General features: G+C 48.3%; 1 protein-coding gene across 2 annotated transcripts in view; it reads left to right on the top strand.

Annotated features, from left to right (window-relative positions):
* Positions 1-849: 849 nt before the first annotated feature.
* The window catches only part of tyro3 (TYRO3 protein tyrosine kinase), a 192,362-nt gene continuing 169,919 nt past the window's right edge, over positions 850-23,292 (top strand). Inside the window, exon 1 of one of the 2 annotated variants that reach the window (XM_038783864.1) lies at positions 850-1,432. In XM_038783864.1, the coding sequence (XP_038639792.1) occupies positions 1,381-1,432 (52 nt within the window). In that variant the 5' untranslated portion in view covers positions 850-1,380. The remainder of the gene's footprint in view (positions 1,433-23,292) is intronic. The other variant, XM_038783873.1, reaches the window with a different exon arrangement.

Genomic DNA, 23,292 nt, shown 5'->3' with positions numbered 1-23,292 from the left:
AACCCCTCGATTAGATTCCAGTCTGTAACTCACTCCCGGGAATCCATTACTCTATATATAAACCATCTGAACCCCTCGATTAGATTCCAGTCTGTAACATACTCCCGGGTATCCATTATTCTATATATAATCCATCTGAACCACTCGATTAGATTCCAGTCTGTAACTCACTCCCGGGAATCCATTACTCTATATATAAACCATCTGAACCCCTCGATTAGATTCCAACTGTAACTCGCTCCCGGGTATCCATTATTCTATATATAAACCATCTGAACCACTCGATTAGATTCCAGTCTGTAACTCACTCCCGGGTATCCATTATTCTATATATAAACCATCTGAACCCCTCGATCAGATTCCAACTGTAACTCGCTCCCGGGTATCCATTATTCTATATATAAACCATCTGAACCACTCGATTAGATTCCAGTCTGTAACTCACTCCCGGGTATCCATTATTCTATATATAAACCATCTGAACCACTCGATTAGATTCCAGTCTGTAACTCACTCCCGGGTATCCATTATTCTATAAATAAACCATCTGAACCCCTCGATTAGATTCCAGTATGTTACTCACTCCCGGGTATCCATTATTCTATATATAAACCATCTGAACCCCTCGATTAGATTCCAGTATGTTACTCACTCCCGGGTATCCATTATTCTATATATAAACCATCTGAACCCCTCGATTAGATTCCAGTCTGTAACATACTCCCGGTTATCCATTATTCTGTATATAAACCATCTGAACCCCTCGATTAGATTCCAGTCTGTAACTCACTCCCGGGCATCCATTATTCTATATATAAACCATCTGAACCCCTCGATTAGATTCCAGTCTGTAACTCAGTCCCCAGTATCCATTATATCCACTGTCCCAGCCCCTGGATATTGTCAATGGTGTTTGAAAGCGGTGGGGGTGCGGATGATTTCACGGCCTCGCTGAGCCAATGATGGGAGACGGTTTGGATGATGCTAGTGCTGGGCTCGGTGAGAAGATGAATTGATGTGAGGACAGCCCAGGAGCTGGAGGCTCTCAGGCTTCAGGCTGCACTCCGACGACGTGCCGGAGCGGAGCTCTGCTTCTGCCCAAGCTATAAACTCCTCCTCGTTTCCTGACTTGAGATCCAGAGCGAGAACCGATGGGAGGTCCCTGGATGCTCTCCTCCTCCTGCTCAGTTTGTGCTCGCAGCCACAGTGGAGGTGCAGGGTAGGAGCTGTGAGTTGGAGCGGGCTGGGGGTGGCCATGCAGAGCTGTCTGTACCGGGAGAGGGCTCACTCTGCGGTGTAGATTCACAGTCACAATTCACAACTCCACTGTCAGCAGTCACGACATTCCGGCCCCTCCTGAAGCTGGCTCTGTACATCTGGATGATTCCGGAATCGTGTGTGACCATCGCCCTCCTGCTCCGCCTCACCTGGGGTAAGTTGGATCAGAAGGAAGGGAAGGGGAGGAAAACAAAGTTTGGAGAGAGGTGACCAAAGTTTTGCAAACTTTCGGGGGTTATGGCTGGGGGTATTGTTGTTGTTTGTTTGTCATTTGGTGAAAGGAATATTTGAGTTTACTTTCCCAGAATTGTTGCCTGTGAAGCTGTGTGTTTGCCGGGATTGCGAGGCTGTCTGTGGAAGCTGCCCTGCTGCAGTTCCTTAGCAGCGAGGAAAGTTGGCATGGTGCTCTGGGCAGTGCGGGTGAGAGCGGCTGTCCTGGGCCACCCCTTCCCCATATTAAATCAAAGCTCTTCCTGTGCCGGGTGGAGAGGAGCAGGATTCATACAGGGAAAAGGACCGCCTTGAGGATTTTGTAACCTGCTTTAGTAAAAATATGTTTCTGAATGTATTCCATAAAACACGGAGAGTTAGTTACTCTGCACACAATTACATCACACCGCAGTGACATCACACCACACTGTAATGACATCACACCGTGGTGACACCACATTATAATGACATCACACCGCAGTGACATCACACCACACTAATGACAGCACACCGCAGTGGCATCACACCGCAGTGCCATCACACCGCAGTGTCATCACATCACAGTGGCATCACACCGCAGTGACATCATACCGCAGTGTCATCACGCCACACCGTAATGACATCACACTGCAGTGACATCACATCGCAGTGACATCACTGTGGCGACATCATGTCAGCGACATCACACCACAATGACATCACAGCGCATCGCAGTGACATCACAAAACAGTGATATTACACCACACTGTAGTGACATCACACCGCATTGCAGTGACATCACACCGCATTGCAGTGACATCATACCACAATGACATCAACAACAGTCATATCACATCACACCGCAGTGACATCACACCTCACCACAGTCACATCACATTACAGTGACACCACACCACAGGACATCACACCGCAGTGACATCACACTGTAGTGACATCAGTGGGCAGCACGGTAGCACAATGGTTGGCACAGTTGCTTCACAGCTCAAGGATCCCAGGTTCGATTCCTGGCTTGGGTCACTGTCTGTGTGGAGTCTGCACGTTTTCCCCATGTCTGCGTGGGTTTCCTCCGGGTGCTCCAGTTTCCTCCCACAGTCCAAAGATGTGCAGATTAGGAGAATTGGCCACGCTAAATTGCCCTTACCCTTGGTGGCCAAAAATATTGGGTGGCATTACTGGGTTACAGGGATGGTGTGGAGGTGTGGGCTTAAGTGGGGTGCTGTTTCCAGGGGCCGGTGCAGACTCAATGGGCTAAATGGCCTCCTTCTGCACTGTAAATTCTATAATTCTGTAATCACACTGCAGTGACATCACATCTTACTGCAGTGACAACACATTACACTGCAGTGACATCATACTACACCGCAGTGACACCACACTGCAGCTAGTAATATAAAAGAAGATAGCAAGAATTTTTTTCAATATATGAAAGGTAAAAGAGGCAAAAATAGACATTGGAATACTGGAAAATGAGGCTGGAGAAGTAGTAATAGGGAACAAAGAAATGGCAAAGGAACTGAATAGTTACTTTGTATCAGTCTTCACGGTGGAAGACGCCAGTGGGATATCAGAAGTTCAGGAGAGTCAGGGGGAAAGGTGAGTGGAGTGGCCATCACTAAGAGAATGTTCTGGGGAAACTGAAAGGTCTGAAGGGGGATAAATCATCTGGACCGGATGGATTATACCCCAGGGTTCTAAAGGAGATAACTGAGGAGATTGTGGAGGCATTGGTGGTCTTTCAGGAATCGCTGGATGTAGGGAGGGTCCTAGAGGACTGGCAAGTAGCTAATGTAACACCCCTGTTAAGAAGGGAGGAAGGCAGAAGACAGGAAATTATAGGCAGGGCAGCCTTAACTTCGGTCATTGGTAAGATTTTAGAGTCGATAATTAAAGATAAGATTATGGAGTACTTGGAAGTGCATGATAAAATAGGACTGAGTCAACACAGCATCATCAAGGGGAGGTCATGTCTGACAAATCTGTTTGAGTCCTTTGGGAATGTAACAAGGAAGTTAGACAAAGGAGAACCAGTGGACGTGATCTATTTAGATTTCCAGAGGGCCTTTGACAAGATGCCGTATAGGAGCCTGTCAAATAAATTAAGATTCTGTTAAGGCTAAGATACTGGCATGGATAGAGGATTGGCTCACTGGCAGAAAGAAAAGAGTGGGGATAAAGGGGTCTTTTTTGGGACGGCAGCCGGTGACTACTGGTGTGCCTCAGGGACCACATCATTTCACAATGTACATTAATGATCTGGAAGAAGGAACTGAGGGCACTTGCTAAGTTTGCAGATGATACAAAGATATGCAGAGGGACTGGTAGTGAGGAAGCAGGGGGGCTGCAAAAGGACTTGGACAAGCGAGGAGAGTGGGCAAAGAAGTGGCAGATGGAATACAATGTGGAAAAGTGTGATGTTATGCTCTGTGTTAGGAAAAATGGAGGCATTGACTGAAGGGCAATCCTTTAAAACTGAGATGATGAGGAATTTCTTCAGCCAGAGGGTGGTGAATCTGTGGAATCTTTGCCGCAGAAGGCTGTGGAGGCCAAATCATTGTGTGTCTGTAAGACAGAGATAGATAGGTTCTTGATTAATAAGGGAATCCGGGGTTATGGGGAGAAGGTAGGAGAATGGGGATGAGAAACATAAAGCCATGATTGAATGGCAGAGCAGACTTGATGGACCAAATGGGCTGATTCCCCTTCTATGTCTTATTGCGCAATGGACACCACACCAGTGACATCATGCCACACCACAGTTACATCATATTAAAGTGACATCACACTACAGTGACATCATGTCACAGTCACATCACATTACAGTGACATCACATCACAGTCGCATCACATTGTAGTGACATAATATTGCACTACATTGTTATATCCACGAGACTTGAGCCTGAGTTGTGGTACAATCGTACAAAACTTTATTCAGTCTTCAATGTTACATGCTGGTATCACTTCTGTCTCCACATGCTGATATCACTTCTTTCTCTTCAATGCCTCCAACTTTCAAAACTTTTATTACTCCTTTCAGAGACAGGGCTGTGAGAGTGTAAGTTCCTTACGCGTATCGGTTGTAATTGGCTGCAGTGGGACGTTACCCCCACTGATTGGGTTTATCCTCCAGTGATTGGGTTTATCTCTCACTGATTGGGTTTATCTCTCACTGATTGGGTTTATCCCTCACTGATTGGGTTTATCCCCCACTGATTGGGTTTATCTCTCACTGATTGGGTTTATCTCTCACTGATTGGGTTTATCCCCCACTGATTGGGTTTATCTCTCACTGATTGGGTTTATCTCTCACTGATTGGGTTTATCCCCCACTGATTGGGTGATTGGGTTTATCTCTCACTGATTGGGTTTATCTCTCACTGATTGGGTTTATCCACCACTAATTGGGTTTATCTTTTACTGATTGGGTTTATCCCCCACTAATTAAATTTATCTCTCACTAATTGGATTTATCTCTCACTGATTGGGTTTATCCCCCACTGATTGGGTTTATCTCACTGATTGGATTTATCTCTCACTGATTGGGTTTATCCCCCACTGATTGGGTTTATCTCTCACTGATTGGGTTTATCTCTCACTGATTGGGTTTATCTCTCACTGATTGGGTTTATCTCCCACTGATTGGGTTTATCTCCCACTGATTGGGTTTATCTCTCACTGATTGGGTTTATCTTTGACTGATTGGGTTTATCTCTGACTGATTGGGTTTATTTCTCACTGATTGGGTTTATCGCTCCCTGATTGGGTTTACCTCTCACTGATTGGGTTTATCCCCCACTGATTGGGTTTATCCCCCACTGATTGGGTTTATCCCCCACTGATTGGGTTTATCTCTCACTGATTGGGTTTATCTCTCACTGATTGGGTTTATCTCTCACCGATTGGGTTTACTTCCCACTGATTGGGTTTATCCCCCACTGATTGGGTTTATCTCTCACTGATTGGGTTTATCCCCCACTGATTGGGTTTATCTCTCACTGCTTGGGTTTATCCCCCAATGATTGGGTTTATCTCTCACTGATTGGGTTTATCTCTCACTAATTGGGTTTATCTCTCACTGATTGGGTTTATCCTCCACTGATTGGGTTTATCCCCCACTGATTGGGTTTATCTCTCACTGATTGGGTTTATCCTCCACTGACTGGGTTTATCCCCCACTGATTGGGTTTATCTCTCACTGATTGGATTTATCCCCCACTGATTGGGTTTATCTATCACTGATTGGGTTTATCTCTCACTGATTGGGTTTATCCCTCACTGATTGGGTTTATCTCTCACTGATTGGGTAGGGTAGGTAGGCTAGCCAGTAACATTAGGAATGATAGTAAAAGTTTCTTTAAATACATTAAAAACAAACGAGAGGCAAAAGTAGACATTGGGCCGCTCCAAAATGACGCTGGTAATCTAGTGATGGGAGACAAGGAAATAGCTGAGGAACTTAATAAGTACTTTGCGTCAGTCTTCACAGTAGAAGACATGAGTAATATCCCAACAATTCAGGAAAGTCAGGGGGCAGAGTTGAATATGGTTGCCATCACAAAGGAGAAGGTGCTAGAGAAACTAAAAGGTCTGAAAATTGATAAATCTCCGGGCCCAGATGGGCTACATCCTAGAGTTCTAAAGGAGATAGCTGAAGAAATAGTGGAGGCGTTAGTTATAATCTTTCAAAAGTCACTGGAATCAGGGAAAGTCCCAGAGGATTGGAAAATCGCTGTTGTAACCCCCCTGTTCAAGAAGGGAACAAGAAAAAAGATGGAAAATTATAGGCCAATTAGCCTAACCTCGGTTGTTGGCAAAATTCTAGAATCCATCGTTAAGGATGAGATTTCTAAAATCTTGGAAGTGCAGGGTCGGATTAGGACAAGTCAGCATGGATTTAGTAAGGGGAGGTCGTGCCTGACAAACCTGTTAGAGTTCTTTGAAGAGATAACAAATAGGTTAGACCAAGGAGAACCAATGGATGTTATCTATCTTGACTTCCAAAAGGCCTTTGACAAGGTGCCTCACGGGAGACTCCTGAGTAAAATAAGGGCCCATGGTATTCGAGGCAAGGTACTAACATGGATTGACGATTGGCTGTCAGACAGAAGGCAGAGAGTTGGGATAAAAGGTTCTTTTTCGGAATGGCAACCGGTGACAAGTGGTGTCCCGCAGGGTTCAGTGTTGGGGCCACAGCTGTTCTCTTTATATATTAACGATCTAGATGACGGGACTGGGGGCATTCTGGCCAAGTTTGCCGATGATACAAAGATAGGTGGAGGGGCAGGTAGTATTGAGGAGGTGGGGAGGCTGCAGAAAGATTTAGACAGTTTAGGAGAATGGTCCAAGAAGTGGCTGATGAAATTCAACGTGGGCAAGTGCGAGGTCTTGCACTTTGGAAAAAAGAATAGAGGCATGGACTATTTTCTAAACGGTGACAAAATTCATAATGCTAAAGTGCAAAGGGACTTGGGAGTCCTAGTCCAGGATTCTCTAAAGGTAAACTTGCAGGTTGAGTCCGTAATTAAGAAAGCAAATGTAATGTCATTTATCTCAAGAGGCTTGGAATATAAAAGCAGGGATGTACTTCTGAGGCTTTATAAAGCACTAGTTAGGCCCCATTTAGAATACTGTGAGCAATTTTGGGCCCCATACCTCAGGAAGGACATACTGGCACTGGAGCGGGTCCAGCGGAGATTCACACGGATGATCCCAGGAATGGTAGGCCTAACATACGATGAACGTCTGAGGATCGTGGGATTATACTCATTGGAGTTTAGGAGGTTGAGGGGAGATCTAATAGAAACGTACAAGATAATGAATGGCTTGGATAGGATGGACGTAGGGAAATTGTTTCCATTAGCAGGGGAGACTAGGACGCGGGGGCACAGCCTTAGAATAAAAGGGAGTCACTTTAGAACAGAGATGAGGAGAAATGTCTTCAGCCAGAGAGTGGTAGGTCTGTGGAATTCATTGCCACAGAGGGCGGTGGAGGCCGGGACATTGAGTGTCTTTAAGACAGAAATTGATAAATTCTTGATTTCTCGAGGAATTAAGGGCTATGGTGAGAGAGCGGGTAAATGGAGTTGAAATCAACCATGACTCGATGGGCCGAATGGCCTTACTTCCACTCCTATGTCTTATGGTCTTATGGTCTTATCTCTCACTGATTGGGTTTATCCTCCACTGATTGGGTTTAGAACATAGAACATAGAACATAGAACAGTACAGCACAGAACAGGCCCTTCGGCCCTCGATGTTGTGCCGAGCAATGATCACCCTACTCAAACTCACGTATCCACCCTATACCCGTAACCCAACAACTCCCCCTTAACCTTACTTTTTAGGACACTACGGGCAATTTAGCATGGCCAATCCACCTAACCCGCACATCTTTGGACAGTGGGAGGAAACCGGAGCACCCGGAGGAAACCCACGCACACACGGGGAGGACGTGCAGACTCTGCACAGACAGTGACCCATAGAACATAGAACATAGAACGATACAGCGCAGTACAGGCCCTTCGGCCCACGATGTTGCACCGACATGGGAAGTCAAAAACTAAAGGCCATCTAACCTACACTATGCCATTATCATCCATATGCTTATCCAATAAACTTTTAAATGCCCTCAATGTTAGCGAGTTCACTACTGTTGCAGGTAGGGCATTCCACGGCCTCACCACTCTTTGCGTAAAAAACCTACCTCTGATGTCTGTCCTATATCTATGACCCCTCAATTTAAGGCTATGTCCCCTCGTGCTAGCCACCTCCATCCGCGGGAGAAGGCTCTCACTGTCCACCCTATCTAACCCTCTGATCATTTTGTATGCCTCTATTAAGTCACCTCTTAACCTTCTTCTCTCTAACGAAAACAACCTCAAGTCCATCAGCCTTTCCTCATAAGATTTTCCCTCCATACCAGGCAACATCCTGGTAAATCTCCTCTGCACCCGTTCCAAAGCTTCCACGTCCTTCCTATAATGAGGCGACCAGAACTGTACGCAATACTCCAAATTCGGCCGTACCAGAGTTTTGTACAGCTGCAACATGACCTCATGGCTCCGGAACTCAATCCCTCTACCAATAAAGGCCAACACACCATAGGCCTTCTTCACAACCCTATCAACCTGGGTGGCAACTTTCAGGGATCTATGTACATGGACACCGAGATCCCTCTGCTCATCCACTCTGCCAAGAATTTTACCATTAGCCAAATATTACGCATTCCTGTTATTCTTTCCAAAGTGAATCACCTCACACTTCTCTACATTAAACTCCATTTGCCACCTCTCAGCCCAGCTCTGCAGCCCATCTATGTCCCTCTGTAACCTGCAACATCCTTCCACACTGTCTACAACTCCACTAACTTTAGTGTCGTCTGCAAATTTACTCACCCAACCTTCTGTGCTCTCCTCTAGGTCATTTATAAAAATGACAAACAGCAACGGCCCCAGAACAGATCCTTGTGGTACGCCACTCGTAACTGAACTCCATTCTGAACATTTGCCATCAACCACCACCCTCTGTCTTCTTTCAACTAGCCAATTTCTGATCCACATCTCTAAATCACCCTCAATCCCCAGCCTCCGTATTTTCTGCAATAGCCGACCGTGGGGAACCTTATCAAACGCTTTACTGAAATCCATATACACCACATCAACTGCTCTACCCTCGTCTACCTGTTCAGTCACCTTCTCAAAGAACTCAATAAGGTTTGTGAGGCATGACTTACCCTTCACAAAACCATGCTGACTATCCCTAATCATGTTATTCCTATCTAGATGATTATAAATCGTATCTCTTATAATCCTCTCCAAGACTTTACCCACAACAGACGTGAGGCTCACCGGCCTATAGTTACCGGGGTTATCTCTACTCCCCTTCTTGAACAAAGGGACCACATTTGCTATCCTCCAGTCCTCTGGCACTATTCCTGTAGCCAATGATGACATAAAAATCAAAGCCAAAGGCTCAGCAATCTCTTCCCTGGCTTCCCAGAGAATCCTAGGATAAATCCCATCAGGCCCCGGGGACTTATCTATTTTCACCTTGTCCAGAATTGCCAACACTTCTTCCCTACGCACCTCCATGCCATCTATTCTGATAGCCTGTGTCTCAGCATTCTCCTCCACAATATTATCTTTTTCCTGAGTGAATACTGACGAAAAGTATTCATTTAGTATCTCGCTTATCTCCTCAGCCTCCACACACAACTTCCCACCACTGTCCTTGACTGGCCCTACTCTTACCCTAGTCATTCTTTAATTCCTGACATACCTATAGAAAGCTTTTGGGTTTTCCTTGATCCTACCTGCCAAATACTTCTCATGTCCCCTCCTTGCTCGTCTTAGCTCTCTCTTTAGATCCTTCCTCGCTTCCTTGTAACTATCAAGCGCCCCAACTGAAACTTCACGCCTCATCTTCACATAGGCCTCCTTCTTCCTCTTAACAAGAGATTCCACTTCTTTGGTAAACCACGGTTCCCTCGCTCTACCCCTTCCTCCCTGCCTGACTGGTACGTACTTATCAAGAACACGCAATAGCTGTTCCTTGAACAAGCTCCACATATCCAGTGTGCCCAACCCTTGCAGCCTACTTCTCCAACCTACACATCCTAAGTCATGTCTAATGGCATCATAATTGCCCTTCCCCCAGCTATAACTCTTGCCCTGCGGGGTATACTTATCCCTTTCCATCACTAACGTAAAGGTCACCGAATTGTGGTCACTGTTTCCAAAGTGCTCACCTACCTCCAGATCTAACACCTGGCCTGGTTCATTACCCAAAACCAAATCCAATGTGGCCTTGCCTCTTGTTGGCCTGTCAACATATTGTGTCAGGAAACCCTCCTGCACACATTGTACAAAGAACGACCCATCTAATATACTCGAACTATATCTTTTCCAGTCAATATTTGGAAAGTTAAAGTCTCCCATAACAACTACCCTGTTACTTTCGCTCATTTCTAGAATCATCTTCGCCATCCTTTCCTCTACATCCCTAGAACTATTAGGTGGCCTATAGAAAACTCCCAAGAGGGTGACCTCTCCTTTCCTGTTTCTAACCTCAGCCCATACTTCCTCGGAAGAAGAGTCCCCATCTAGCATCCCCCACTGATTGGGTTTATCTCTCACTGATTGGGTTTATCTCTGACTGATTGGGTTTACCTCTCACTGATTGGGTTTATCCTCCACTGATTGGGTTTATCCCCCACTGATTGGGTTTATCTCTCACTAATTGGGTTTATCCCCCGCTGATTGGGTTTATCTCTCACTGATTGGGTTTATCTCTCACTGATTGGGTTTATCCCCCACTGATTGGGTTTATCCTCCACTGATTGGGTTTATCTCTCACTGCTTGGGTTTATCCCCCACTGATTGGGTTTATCCCCCACTGATTGGGTTTATCTCTCACTGCTTGGGTTTATCCCCCACTGATTGGGTTTATCCCCCACAGATTGGGTTTATCTCTCACTGATTGGGTTTATCTCTCACTGATTGGGTTTATCTCTCACTGATTGGGTTTATCTCTCACTGATTGGGTTTATCCTCCACTGATTGGGTTTATCCACCACTGATTGGGTTTATCTCGCACTGATTGGGTTTATCTCGCACTGATTGGGTTTATCGCTCACTGATTGGGTTTATCCCCCACTGATTGGGTATATCCTCCACTGATTGGGTTTATCTCTCACTGATTGGGTTTATCCCCCACTGATTGGGTTTATTTCCCACTGATTGGGTTCATCCCCCACTGATTGGGTATATCCCCCACTGATTGGGTTTATCTCTCACTGATTGGGTTTATCGCTCACTGATTGGGTTTATCCCCCACTGATTGGGTTTATCCCCCACTGATTGGGTATATCTCCCACTGATTGGGTTTATCTCTCACTGATTGGGTTTATCCCCCACTGATTGGGTTTATCTCCCACTGATCGGGTTTATCCCCCACTGATTGGGTTTATCTCTCACTGATTGGGTTTATCCCCCGCTGATTGGGTTTATCCCCCACTGATTGGGTTTATCTCTCACTGATTGGGTTTATCTCTCACTGATTGGGTTTATCTCTCACTGATTGGGTTTATCCCCCGCTGATTGGGTTTATCCCCCACTGATTGGGTTTATCTCTCACTGATTGGGTTTATCTCTCACTGATTGGGTTTATCTCTCACTGATTGGGTTTATCTCTCACTGATTGGGTTTATCCCCCACTGATTGGGTTTATCCCCCACTGATTGGGTATATCCTCCACTGATTGGGTTTATCTCTCACTGATTGGGTTTATCCCCCACTGATTAGGTTTATCTCTCACTGATTGGGTTTATCCCCCACTGATTGGGTTTATCCCCCACTGATTGGGTTTATCCCCCACTGGTTGGGTTTATCCCCCACTGATTGGGTTTATCTCTCACTGATTGGGTTTATCTCTCACTGATTGGGTTTACTTCCCACTGATTGGGTTTATCCCCCACTGATTGGGTTTATCTCTCACTGATTGGGTTTATCTCTCACTGATTGGGTTTACCTCTCACTGATTGGGTTTATTTCCCACTGATTGGGTTCATCCCCCACTGATTGGGTTTATCTCTCACTGATTGGGTTTATCTCTCACTGATTGGGTTTATCTCTCACTGATTGGGTTTATCCCCCACTGATTGGGTTTATCCCCCACTGATTGGGTTTATCTCTCACTGATTGGGTTTATCCCCCACTGATTGGGTTTATCCCCCACTGATTGGGTTTATCTCTCACTGATTGGGTTTATCCCCCACTGATTGGGTATATCCCCCACTGATTGGGTTTATCTCTAACTGATTGGGTTTATCGCTAACTGATTGGGTTTATCCCCCACTGGTTGGGTTTATCCCCCACTGATTGGGTTTATCTCTCACTGATTGGGTTTATCTCTCACTAATTGGGTTTATTTCCCACTTATTGGTTTATCCCCCACTGATTGGGTTTATCTCTCACTGATTGGGTTTATCTCTCACTGATTGGGTTTACTTCCCACTGATTGGGTTTATCCCCCACTGATTGGGTTTATCTCTCACTGATTGGGTTTATCTCTCACTGATTGGGTTTACCTCTCACTGATTGGGTTTATTTCCCACTGATTGGGTTCATCCCCCACTGATTGGGTTTATCTCTCACTGATTGGGTTTATCTCTCACTGATTGGGTTTATCTCTCACTGATTGGGTTTATCCCCCACTGATTGGGTTTATCCCCCACTGATTGGGTTTATCTCTCACTGATTGGGTTTATCCCCCACTGATTGGGTTTATCCCCCACTGATTGGGTTTATCTCTCACTGATTGGGTTTATCCCCCACTGATTGGGTATATCCCCCACTGATTGGGTTTATCTCTAACTGATTGGGTTTATCGCTAACTGATTGGGTTTATCCCCCACTGGTTGGGTTTATCCCCCACTGATTGGGTTTATCTCTCACTGATTGGGTTTATCTCTCACTAATTGGGTTTATTTCCCACTTATTGGTTTATCCCCCACTGATTGGGTTTATCTCTCACTGATTGGGTTTATCTCTCACTGATTGGGTTTATCTCTCACTGATTGGGTTTATCTCTCACTGATTGGGTTTATTTCCCACTTATTGGTTTATCCCCCACTGATTGGGTTTATCTCTCACTGATTGGGTTTATCCCCCACTGATTGGGTTTATCCCCCACTGATTGGGTTTATCTCTCACTGATTGGGTTTATCTCTCACTGATTGGGTTTATCCCCCACTGATTGGGTTTATCTCTCACTGATTGGGTTTATCCCCCACTGATTGGGTATATCCCCCACTGATTGGGTTTATCCCCCACTGATTGGGTTTATCCCCCACTGATTGGGTATATCCCCCACTGATTGGGTTTATCTCTCACTGATTGGGTTTATCCCCCACTGATTGGGTTTATCTCCCACTGATCGGGTTTATCCCCCACTGATTGGGTTTATCTCTTACTGACTGGGTTTATCCCCCGCTGATTGGGTTTATCCCCCACTGATTGGGTTTATCTCTCACTGATTGGGTTTATCTCTCACTGATTGGGTTTATCTCTCACTGATTGGGTTTATCTCTCACTGATTGGGTATATCCTCCACTGATTGGGTTTATCTCTCACTGATTGGGTTTATCCCCCACTGATTGTGTTTATCTCTCACTGATTAGGTTTATCCCCCACTGATTGGGTTTATCCCCCACTGATTGCTTTTATCCCCCACTGGTTGGGTTTATCCCCCACTGATTGGGTTTATCTCTCACTGATTGGGTTTATCTCTCACTGATTGGGTTTACTTCCCACTGATTGGGTTTATCCCCCACTGATTGGGTTTATCTCTCACTGATTGGGTTTATCTCTCACTGATTGGGTTTACCTCTCACTGATTGGGTTTATTTCCCACTGATTGGGTTCATCCCCCACTGATTGGGTTTATCTCTCACTGATTGGGTTTATCTCTCACTGATTGGGTTTATCTCTCACTGATTGGGTTTATCTCTCACTGATTGGGTTTATCCCCCACTGATTGGGTTTATCCCCCACTGATTGGGTTTATCTCTCACTGATTGGGTTTATCCCCCACTGATTGGGTTTATCCCCCACTGATTGGGTTTATCTCTCACTGATTGGGTTTATCCCCCACTGATTGGGTATATCCCCCACTGATTGGGTTTATCTCTAACTGATTGGGTTTATCTCTAACTGATTGGGTTTATCCCCCACTGGTTGGGTTTATCCCCCACTGATTGGGTTTATCTCTCACTAATTGGGTTTATTTCCCACTTATTGGTTTATCCCCCACTGATTGGGTTTATCTCTCACTGATTGGGTTTATCTCTCACTGATTGGGTTTATCTCTCACTGATTGGGTTTATCTCTCACTGATTGGGTTTATTTCCCACTTATTGGTTTATCCCCCACTGATTGGGTTTATCTCTCACTGATTGGGTTTATCCCCCACTGATTGGGTTTATTCCCCACTGATTGGGTTTATCTCTCACTGATTGGGTTTATCTCTCACTGATTGGGTTTATCCCCCACTGATTGGGTTTATCTCTCACTGATTGGGTTTATCCCCCACTGATTGGGTATATCCCCCACTGATTGGGTTTATCCCCCACTGATTGGGTTTATCTCTCACTGATTGGGTTTATCCCCCACTGATTGGGTTTATCTCTCACTGATTGGGTTTATCTCTCACTGATTGGGTTTATGCCCCACTGATTGGGTTTATCTCTCACTGATTGGGTTTATCCCCCACTGATTGGGTATTTCCCCCACTGATTGGGTTTATCTCTCACTGATTGGGTTTATTTCTCACTGATTGGGTTTACTTCCCACTGATTGGGTTTATCCCCCACTGATTGGGTTTATCTCTCACTGATTGGGTTTATCTCTCACTGATTGGGTTTATCTCTCACTGATTGGGTTTATCCCCCACTGATTGGGTTTATCTCTCACTGATTGGGTTTATCCCCCACTGATTGGGTTTATCTCTCACTGATTGGGTTTATCTCTCACTGATTGGGTTTATCTCTCACTGATTGGGTTTATCTCTCACTGATTGGGTTTACTTCCCACTGATTGGGTTTATCCCCCACTGATTGGGTTTATCTCTCACTGATTGGGTTTATCTCTCACTGATTGGGTTTACTTCCCACTGATTGGGTTTATCCTCAACTGATTTTGTTTATCCTCCACTGATTGGGTTTATCTCTCACTGATTGGGTTTATCTCTCACTGATTGGGTTTATCTCTCACTGATTGGGTTTATCCTGCTCTGATTGGGTTTATCCCCCACTGATTGGGTTTATCTCTCACTGATCGGGTTTATCCCCCACTGATTGCGTTTATCTCTCAGTGATTGAGTTTATCCCTCACTGATTGGGTTTCTCTCTCACTGATTGGGTTTATCCCCCACTGACTGGGTTTATCCCCCACTGATTGGGTTTATCCCCCACTGATTGGGTTTATCTCTGACTGATTTGGTTTATCTCTCACCGATTGGATTTATCTCTCACCGATTGGGTTTATCCCCCACTGATTGGGTTTATCCCCCACTGATTGGGTTTATCTCTCACTGATTTGGTTTATCTCTCACCGATTGTGTTTATCCTCCATTAATTGGTTCTATCTCCCACTGATTGGGTTTATGTTGTAATCACCAACAACCTATTGTGTTTTCGGTGAGGTTGATTACTGAGTAACTGAACTTGTGTTGTTGTTCATGTATACTTTAACTTAGTTCCACAACATTGGCTGCTGACCACAGCAATTGTTTATATTAATTCTACAACAGTAACCATCTACTCCTACAATATCATACCACAATGACATCACAAATGACATCACACTACAGCGACATCACAAGTAAGCAATGTCACTCTGCAATGACATCACATTGCAGTGAATCATATTATGTCACACCATGACATCATGCCGCAGTGACGTCGGGGGCGGGATTCTCTGACCCCCCCGGCGGGTCGGAGAACCGCCCCGGGCCGACGTCAATCCCACCCCCACTGTGTCCCGAATTCTCTGCCACCCGAGATTCGGCGGGTGCGGGAATCGCGCCGTGCCGGTCGGCGGCCCCCCGCAGTGATTCTCTGGCCCGTGATGGGCTGAAGTCCCGCCGCTGACAATCCTCTCCCGCCGGCGTTGATTAAACCACATCTCTTACCGGCGGGAGCAGGCGGCATGGGCGGGCGCCGGGGTCCTGGGGGGGTCGCGGGCCGATCTGACCCCGGGGGGTGCCCCCACGGTAGCCTGGCCCGTGATCGGGGCCCACCGATCGGCGGGCGGGCCTGTGCTGTGGGGGCACTCTTTTTCTTCCGCCTTCGCCATGGCCTTCACTTGCACATGTGCCGATATAATGTCAGCAGCCGCTGACACTCCGGCGCATGCGCGGACTTAAGCCATCCGGCGAAGTCCTTTTGGCCCCGGCTGGCATGGCGCCAAAGGCCGTTCACGCCAGCCGGTGGAGTGGGAACCACTCCAGCGCGGGCCTAGCCCCTCAATGTGAGGGCTTGGCCCCTAAAGGTGCGGAGACTTCCGGGGTGACCCAATGCCGGAGGGGTTAACGCCACCCCAACACGCCGGGACCCCCCGCCCCGCCGGGTAGGGGAAAATCCCGGCCCACATTGCATGCAAGTGACAACAAATCGGAATGATGTCACACAAGAGTAACATCACGTTGTAATATTATTTCACATGAGTGACTTTAGCTCACGCTCGAGTGACGTGTGTCACAGTGTTTGTCCCACATGAGTAACATCACACAGCAGTGTCAGCTTAAAGAGAGACAGGCAGGGGGGGTATAGTGAGGATGTTTCTGGGGTTAGGATTCCAGGCATGGGCGTCTATTGTGGGGCAGAGGAAGGGAGGAAGCACAAGATAACTGAGTCACCGGAATTGTTGAAGGTGGTGAAGCAAATTGAGAAATGGTTAAGAGACATATGAGATTTTGGGCTTTATAAATAAAGACGTAGAGCACAAGATTAATTAAGATATGATGAACCTTTATCAAAATATGAGTTCAGCTTCAGCTGGTGTATTGTGTTCAGTTCCAGGCACTGTATTTTATGAAGTTGTGAAGTTGAGAGGGTGTATAAAAGATTTCTGGGAATGGCAGTCAGGATGAGGGATATAAGTAATGTGGATAAGTTGGACAAGTTGGAATAGTACTTGAAGAGAGAATGTTGCACATGGGTTGGCGGAGGGTGCTATCTCTCTCTTTTTTTTTTCTCTTGTGTTTTTCTCTTCTTTCTTTTTCTTTGTTTTTGTTCTTTCCTTTTGTTTGAAGTTGCTCTCGAAGCTGGGGGGGGGGGGTACTGTTCATGGGGTGTTACCGCGGTTGTATGTTAATAGAGTTAAGATGTTTATATTTTGTAATTTGTAAAAATTTCAATAAAAATTATTTTAAAAAAAATAGAATGTTGAGAGGCCATTCGATAGAGACATTCAAATCATGAGGGGAACAGAATGGGTAGATAGAGACAAACTGATTATCTTGGTTAAAATCTCTTAAAGCAGAGAGAACAATTGGATTGGATTGGATTTGTTTTGTCACATGTACCGAGGTACAGTGAAAAGTATTTTTCTTGGATAACATCAAACATTAGTTGGGGGGGGGGATGGGTGGGAGGGTTGGGGGAGGGGTGTTGTGTATATTCAGGGTGGCTCTGGGTAATCCCTGATTCCTTTTTTGTCATTTGTTTATGTAAAAATGCGGGCTGATGTTTGGGGGTTGATGGGAGGATGGCATCGTTGTTATTGTTATGGGGATTGACATTTCTGTTGCTGATTATTGTTTTTTTTGTTGGTGGGTGCAAATTCGGGAGAAAATGTGAAAAAGGAGAAGAATAAAAATATTTAAAAAAAAGAAAAGTATTTTTCTGCGGGCAGCTCAACAGATCATTCAGTACATGGGAAGAAAAGGGAATAAAAGAAAATACATAATAGGGCAACACAAGGTATACAATGTAACACAAGGTATACAATGTAACACAAGGTATACAATATATACCTTTGACAATTTGAGGTAATTGACCAATACAATTTGAGGAAATTGGTCAAAGAACCGACAGGGAAGTGAGCACAACTTTTTTATGCAGAGTGGTTAGGATCTGGAATGCACTTCCCGAGAGTGTGGTGGAGGATGACTCAATCGTGGTTTTTCCAAGAGAATTAGACAACAATCTGAAGTGAAAACGTTTACAGGGATATGGGAAAAGGCGAATAGTGAGATTAGCTGAGTTCTTGCAGAGAGTGAGTGCACACACGTAATGGACGACAAGGCTTCGGTGCAATAATTCAGTCATTCTCGGAGTTTGCTCCCTGCAATAAACCTCCTTCTGCCCTGAAATCCCTCCGTGTCCCTAACCCCCTCCCTGCCCCTAAACCCCTCCCGGCCCCTAACCCCTACCTGGCCCCTAAATCCCTCCCTGTTCCTAACCCCCTCACTGCCCCAACCCCCTCACTGCCCCCTAACCCCCTCCCTGCCCCCTAACCCCCCTCCCTGCCCCTAACCCCCTCCCTGCCCCTAACCCCCCTCCCTGCCCCTAACCCCCTCCCTGCCCCTTAACCCCCTCCCCGCCCCCTAACCCCCTCCCTGCCCCCTAACCTCCCTCCCTGCCTCCTAACCCCCTCCCTGCCCCTAACCCCCCTCACTGCCCCTAACCCCCTACCTGGCCCCTAAATCCCTCCCTGTCCCGAAACCCCTCTGCCCCAAACCCCTGCCTTGCACTGAATGTTGTCACTGCCTTTAACCACTTCACTGCCCCTAACCCCCTATCTTGCGCAAATCCCCTCCCTGCCTCAAACCTCTCCCTGCCCCTAACCCCCTCACTGCCCCAACCCCCCTCCCTGCCCCCAACACACTCCCTGCCCCCTAACCCCCTCCCTGCCCTGAACCCCCTCCCTACCACAAACTCCCTCACTGCCCCTAACCCCTCCCTGCCCCTAACCCCCTCCCTGCCCCTAACCCCCTCCCTGCCCCTAACCCCCACCCTGCCCCTAACCCCCACCCTGCCCCCTAACCCCCTCCCTGCCCCCAACCCCCTCCCTGCCCCTAACCCCCTCCCAGCCCCTAACCCCCTCCCTGCCCCTAAGCCCCCTCCCAGCCCCTAACCCCCTACCTGCCTCTAACCCCCTCCCTGCCCCCTAACCCCCTCCCTGCCCCCTAACCCCCTCCCTGCCCCCTAATCCCCTCCCTGCCCCTAACCCCCTCACTGCCCCTAACCCCCTCCCAGCCCCTAACCCCCTCCCAGCCCCTAACCCCCTCCCTGCCCCTAAACCCCTCCCAGCCCCTAACCCCTTCCCTGCCCCTAACCCCCTCCCTGCCCCCTAACCCCCTCCCTGCCCCTAACCCCCTCCCTGCCCCCTAACCCTCTCCCTGCCCCCTAACCCCCTCCCTGCCCCCTAACCCCCTCCCTGCCCTCTAACCCCCTCCCAGCCCCTAAGTCCCTCCCTTCCCCTAACCCCCCTCCCTGCTCCCTAACCCCCCTCCCAGCCCGTAACCCCCTCCCTGCCCCCTAACCCCCTCCCTGCCCCTAACCCCCTCCTTGCTCCTAACCCCCTCCTTGCCCCTAACCCCCTCCCTGCCCCTAACCCCCCTCCCAGCCCCTAACCCCCTCCCTGCCCCCTAACCCCCTCCCTGCCCCTAACCCCCTCCTTGCCCCTAACCCCCTCCCTGCCCCTAACCCCCTCCCTGCCCCTAACCCCCCTCCCAGCCCCTAACCCCCTCCCTGCCCCCTAACCCCCTCCCTGCCCCCTAACCCACTCCCTGCCTCTAGCCCCCTCCCTGCCCCTAACCCCCTCCCAACCCCCTAACCCCCTCCCTGCCCCCTAACCCCCTTCCTGCCCCAAACACCCTAACTGCCCCTAACCCCCTCCCTTCCCCTAAACCCCTCCCTACCTCTAACCCCCTCACTGCCCCTAACCCCCTCCCTGCCCCTAACCCCCTCCCTGCCCCCTAACCCCCTCACTGCCCCCTAACCCCCTCACTGCCCCCTAACCCCCTTCCTGCCCCCTAACCCCCTCACTGCCCCTTATCGGCGCAGAGGTGAGGGAGGATGAAGAGTTTAAATCGGGTGTATTCAGCGCCTTGAGTTGTGAGCTCAGCGACACAATACCCCGTGATTTGTACCGAGTGGGACCCCGAAGCAAAGGCGATAGTTTGGAAGTCGGGGTGGGTGCGCAGGGAGCAGTGCCTTACCGTGTCTGGATGGATAAAGCTCTCCGTGCTCCCGGAGTCGAATAGGCAGGGAGTGTCGTGGGCGTTGACTTGAACCCGCATCATCGAGTTCTGCAGGTGCTTTGGCCGCGATTGATCGAGCGTGATCGCTCCTAGTTGCGGGCCATCAGAGTCGAACTCACAAAATGGCCGTCCGGAGTCACAAGATGGCCGCCGCCACCGCCGGTCGAACGTGTCGGGTTTTGAAGATGGCCGCCGCCAAGATGGCCGCTCCCATGACTCGCACGAGGTCGATGACGCGTTGGAAGTGGGCGTGCCCGGCCACAGCGCAGCCGCATTGCGGGGTCTATGAGACCGGGAGCTTGATTTCTGGGCCTGGTGAGGGTTTCGTTTGTGGCCTTTGGACCCAGCCAGGCAGACTTTAGCGAAGTGCCCTTTCTTCCTGCAATCGTTGCAGATTGCGGATCGGGCCGGGCAACGCTGATGTGGGTCCTGGCCTTGCCCACAGAAATAGCATGGGGAACCCCCGGAGTGAGCGGATCACCACGCGGCACAGGCCTGTAGCGTGGCCGAGTCTGGAGGGGACCGAGAGGGGTTCGCAGGGTCCGCGATGTACGTACGGCGGTTACGGTGGGCCGTTTCAAGAGAAGAGGCGAGCGTTACCGTGCCCTGGAGATCCTTTGCCCTGTCTTTGAGGAGCCGCTGCCGGATGTACGAGGACCTGATACCGGACACAAGGGTGTCGCGAATGTGCAAGTTCCTGTGGTCTTCTGCCGTCACTGCTTCGTGGTTGCAGTTCCTCGCGAGCGCAGTGAGTCTTTCCACGAACTCGTCCAGCGTTTCCCCGGAATGCTGGCTGCAGGTTGAGAGCAAATGTCTGGCGTGTACCTCGTTAGTAGGTTTTATGAAGCGTTTCTTCAGTATTTCGACCACCGCCTCATAGGTCGTAGCGGGTTCGATCACGGCGGAGAGTCGGTGGCCCACCCGGCCATGTAGTAAACGCAGCTTGCGAGTGCTGTCGACATCAGTTGTTGAGGAGTCCAGATGGTCCTCGAAACACCGGAGCCAATATTTAAACAATTCCGGGGCTTCCGGCGACCTGGCGTCCAGGTTGAGCTTCTCCGGGTTTAGAGCGCTGTCCATCTTGATGTGTCTGTACATTAAATTGAGGCACCCTCAATTACGACGCGAGAGCGAGGTCGGTAATCAAAAGGCTTTAATCTACAGAGAACTGAACAGCATCCGAGAGAAGTGTGCTCACCACATGGAGCCTTATCCTATATACCGTTTCCTGGGGGCGTAGCCAAAGGCGGAGTCCCCCAGGGTTCCAAGCCTCTTAAAGGGGCAAGGTATTAAAGGTCAGGTACCGTTTACGGCAGTTATTAATACCGTTCATCACAGCCTCCCTTCCCCTTCCCCCCTCCCTGCCACGAACCCTCTCCCTAGTCCAACCCCCTCCTTGCCCTGAACATCCTCACTGCCTTTAACCCGTTTCACTGCCCCTAACTCCCTTCCTGCCCCAAACCCGTCTGCCCCAACCCCCCTCCCTGCCCCCTAACTGCCATTCTGCCCCAAGTCCCTCCCTCCCTACTCACCCCACTCCCTCTCAGCTCACCACTCCCCCGCTGCACTGTCTAGAAGCAGCAGCTGATTGTCTATGCAGCGTTAATGCGCCTTTCTGATCATTCTAACACTCCCGGTGGTTTGTACTCTGCTCAGTAGCTGTGATATTGGAGCAGACTGGTTTCCCCTGTCTGTTCAATCTGTCACTCAGTATCCAAGGTAGCTAAACTATTTTTTTTAGTGGAAAGCAAGTCCAGGGGAATGTTATCCGTTGCAGGTATCTTTCTATTTTCACCTTCCCTGATACAATGAGTAAGTTTTCTCGAAGGTTGTAATGAGGCATTTATATCGGATTTGCTTCAGTCTTTGGTCTAAGTCTCCTACGTCTTGGAGGAGAGAATCCAAACAACCCACTGGGTATCCTCACTCCCGTACCGTATCGACTGTCACTCATACGGGTGCTTGGGGGTCAGGTGAGGATAAAAATTAGGCCACGTGTAGTGGAATAACCTACCCAGAGGAGCAAGGGTCGCTCGGAAGTGGTATAAATTTCTCTGAAGAAAGTAGAGAGTAGAAAGGGTGGGCTGGTGGGGGTGGGGGGGGGGGGGGGGGGGTTGTGAAGGATAAGGTGTTTAATAGACTTAAACACATTGTTTTGTCAAAAATATGACAGTCTTCACTGGGATTTTTAAAAAACCAGAAATGCCAAGGCTTATTGAGGTCAGTGGTGTTTTAATCACTGGGAGATCTCTTTCACCTTAACTAGCATTTGTGAAACATGACTCTATTCATTTGTTCCAGGAAGTTAAACATCTAACTTCCGGGGGTACAGTATTTCCATGTTTGATTAGTACTCAGGAGCCGAGCATGTATCTTGTACAATGAACATTTCTCAAGGTGCATTCCCTGCCTGATCTGGCTTTCATTTTATCCTCCCATCCAAACAGGATGAACAAGCTGCGCAAGTGGATGCGTTCCACTCTCTAGCATTGGCAGTTCTCCCCGGGCAGATTGCCAACAGCCTTTTGTCACCACATGGCTGTGTCGCTCATCTTTTGTAAATGTTGGGAGCAGACTGATGCGACCATCAATTCACTCAAGATATGAGTAGAAGTAAACCGTGGCTTTAATCAATTTAGAACAGTGCCTGCCTGCGACTGAACCAATGCGGTTCTTTATACCTCCCTTCAAGGGGAGGAACCATGGGCGGAGCCCATACATGCCCCAACATGTTCCCCTGTGGATAATGCCATACAATGGCCCAGAGGAGAAGCCCACAAGGTCAACAGCATAGCACAGATACAAATACAAGTGCAACAGCACAGATACAAATACAATGGTGGATTATTAGTATAATACGTTCAGCACATTCACCCCCTGTTAAAAAAAATGAAGTCCGGCAGGGGTGACGGGTTCATAGGTTCAGCCGGTCCGGCACACGGATTGTGCGCTGTGATCGCCGAAGGTCTGGCGTTGTTGCTGGCCCGGGTGTCAAACTCGTCCGTGCTGGCATCAGTAGTGAGGGCGCCGGTGGGGGTACAG

The sequence above is a fragment of the Scyliorhinus canicula genome, chromosome 2 (assembly GCF_902713615.1).
Source record: "Scyliorhinus canicula chromosome 2, sScyCan1.1, whole genome shotgun sequence".
Taxonomy (NCBI): Eukaryota; Metazoa; Chordata; class Chondrichthyes; order Carcharhiniformes; family Scyliorhinidae; genus Scyliorhinus; species Scyliorhinus canicula.
Note: the sequence above shows the minus strand (reverse complement) of the source record. Positions and strands in the feature narration are given on the sequence as shown.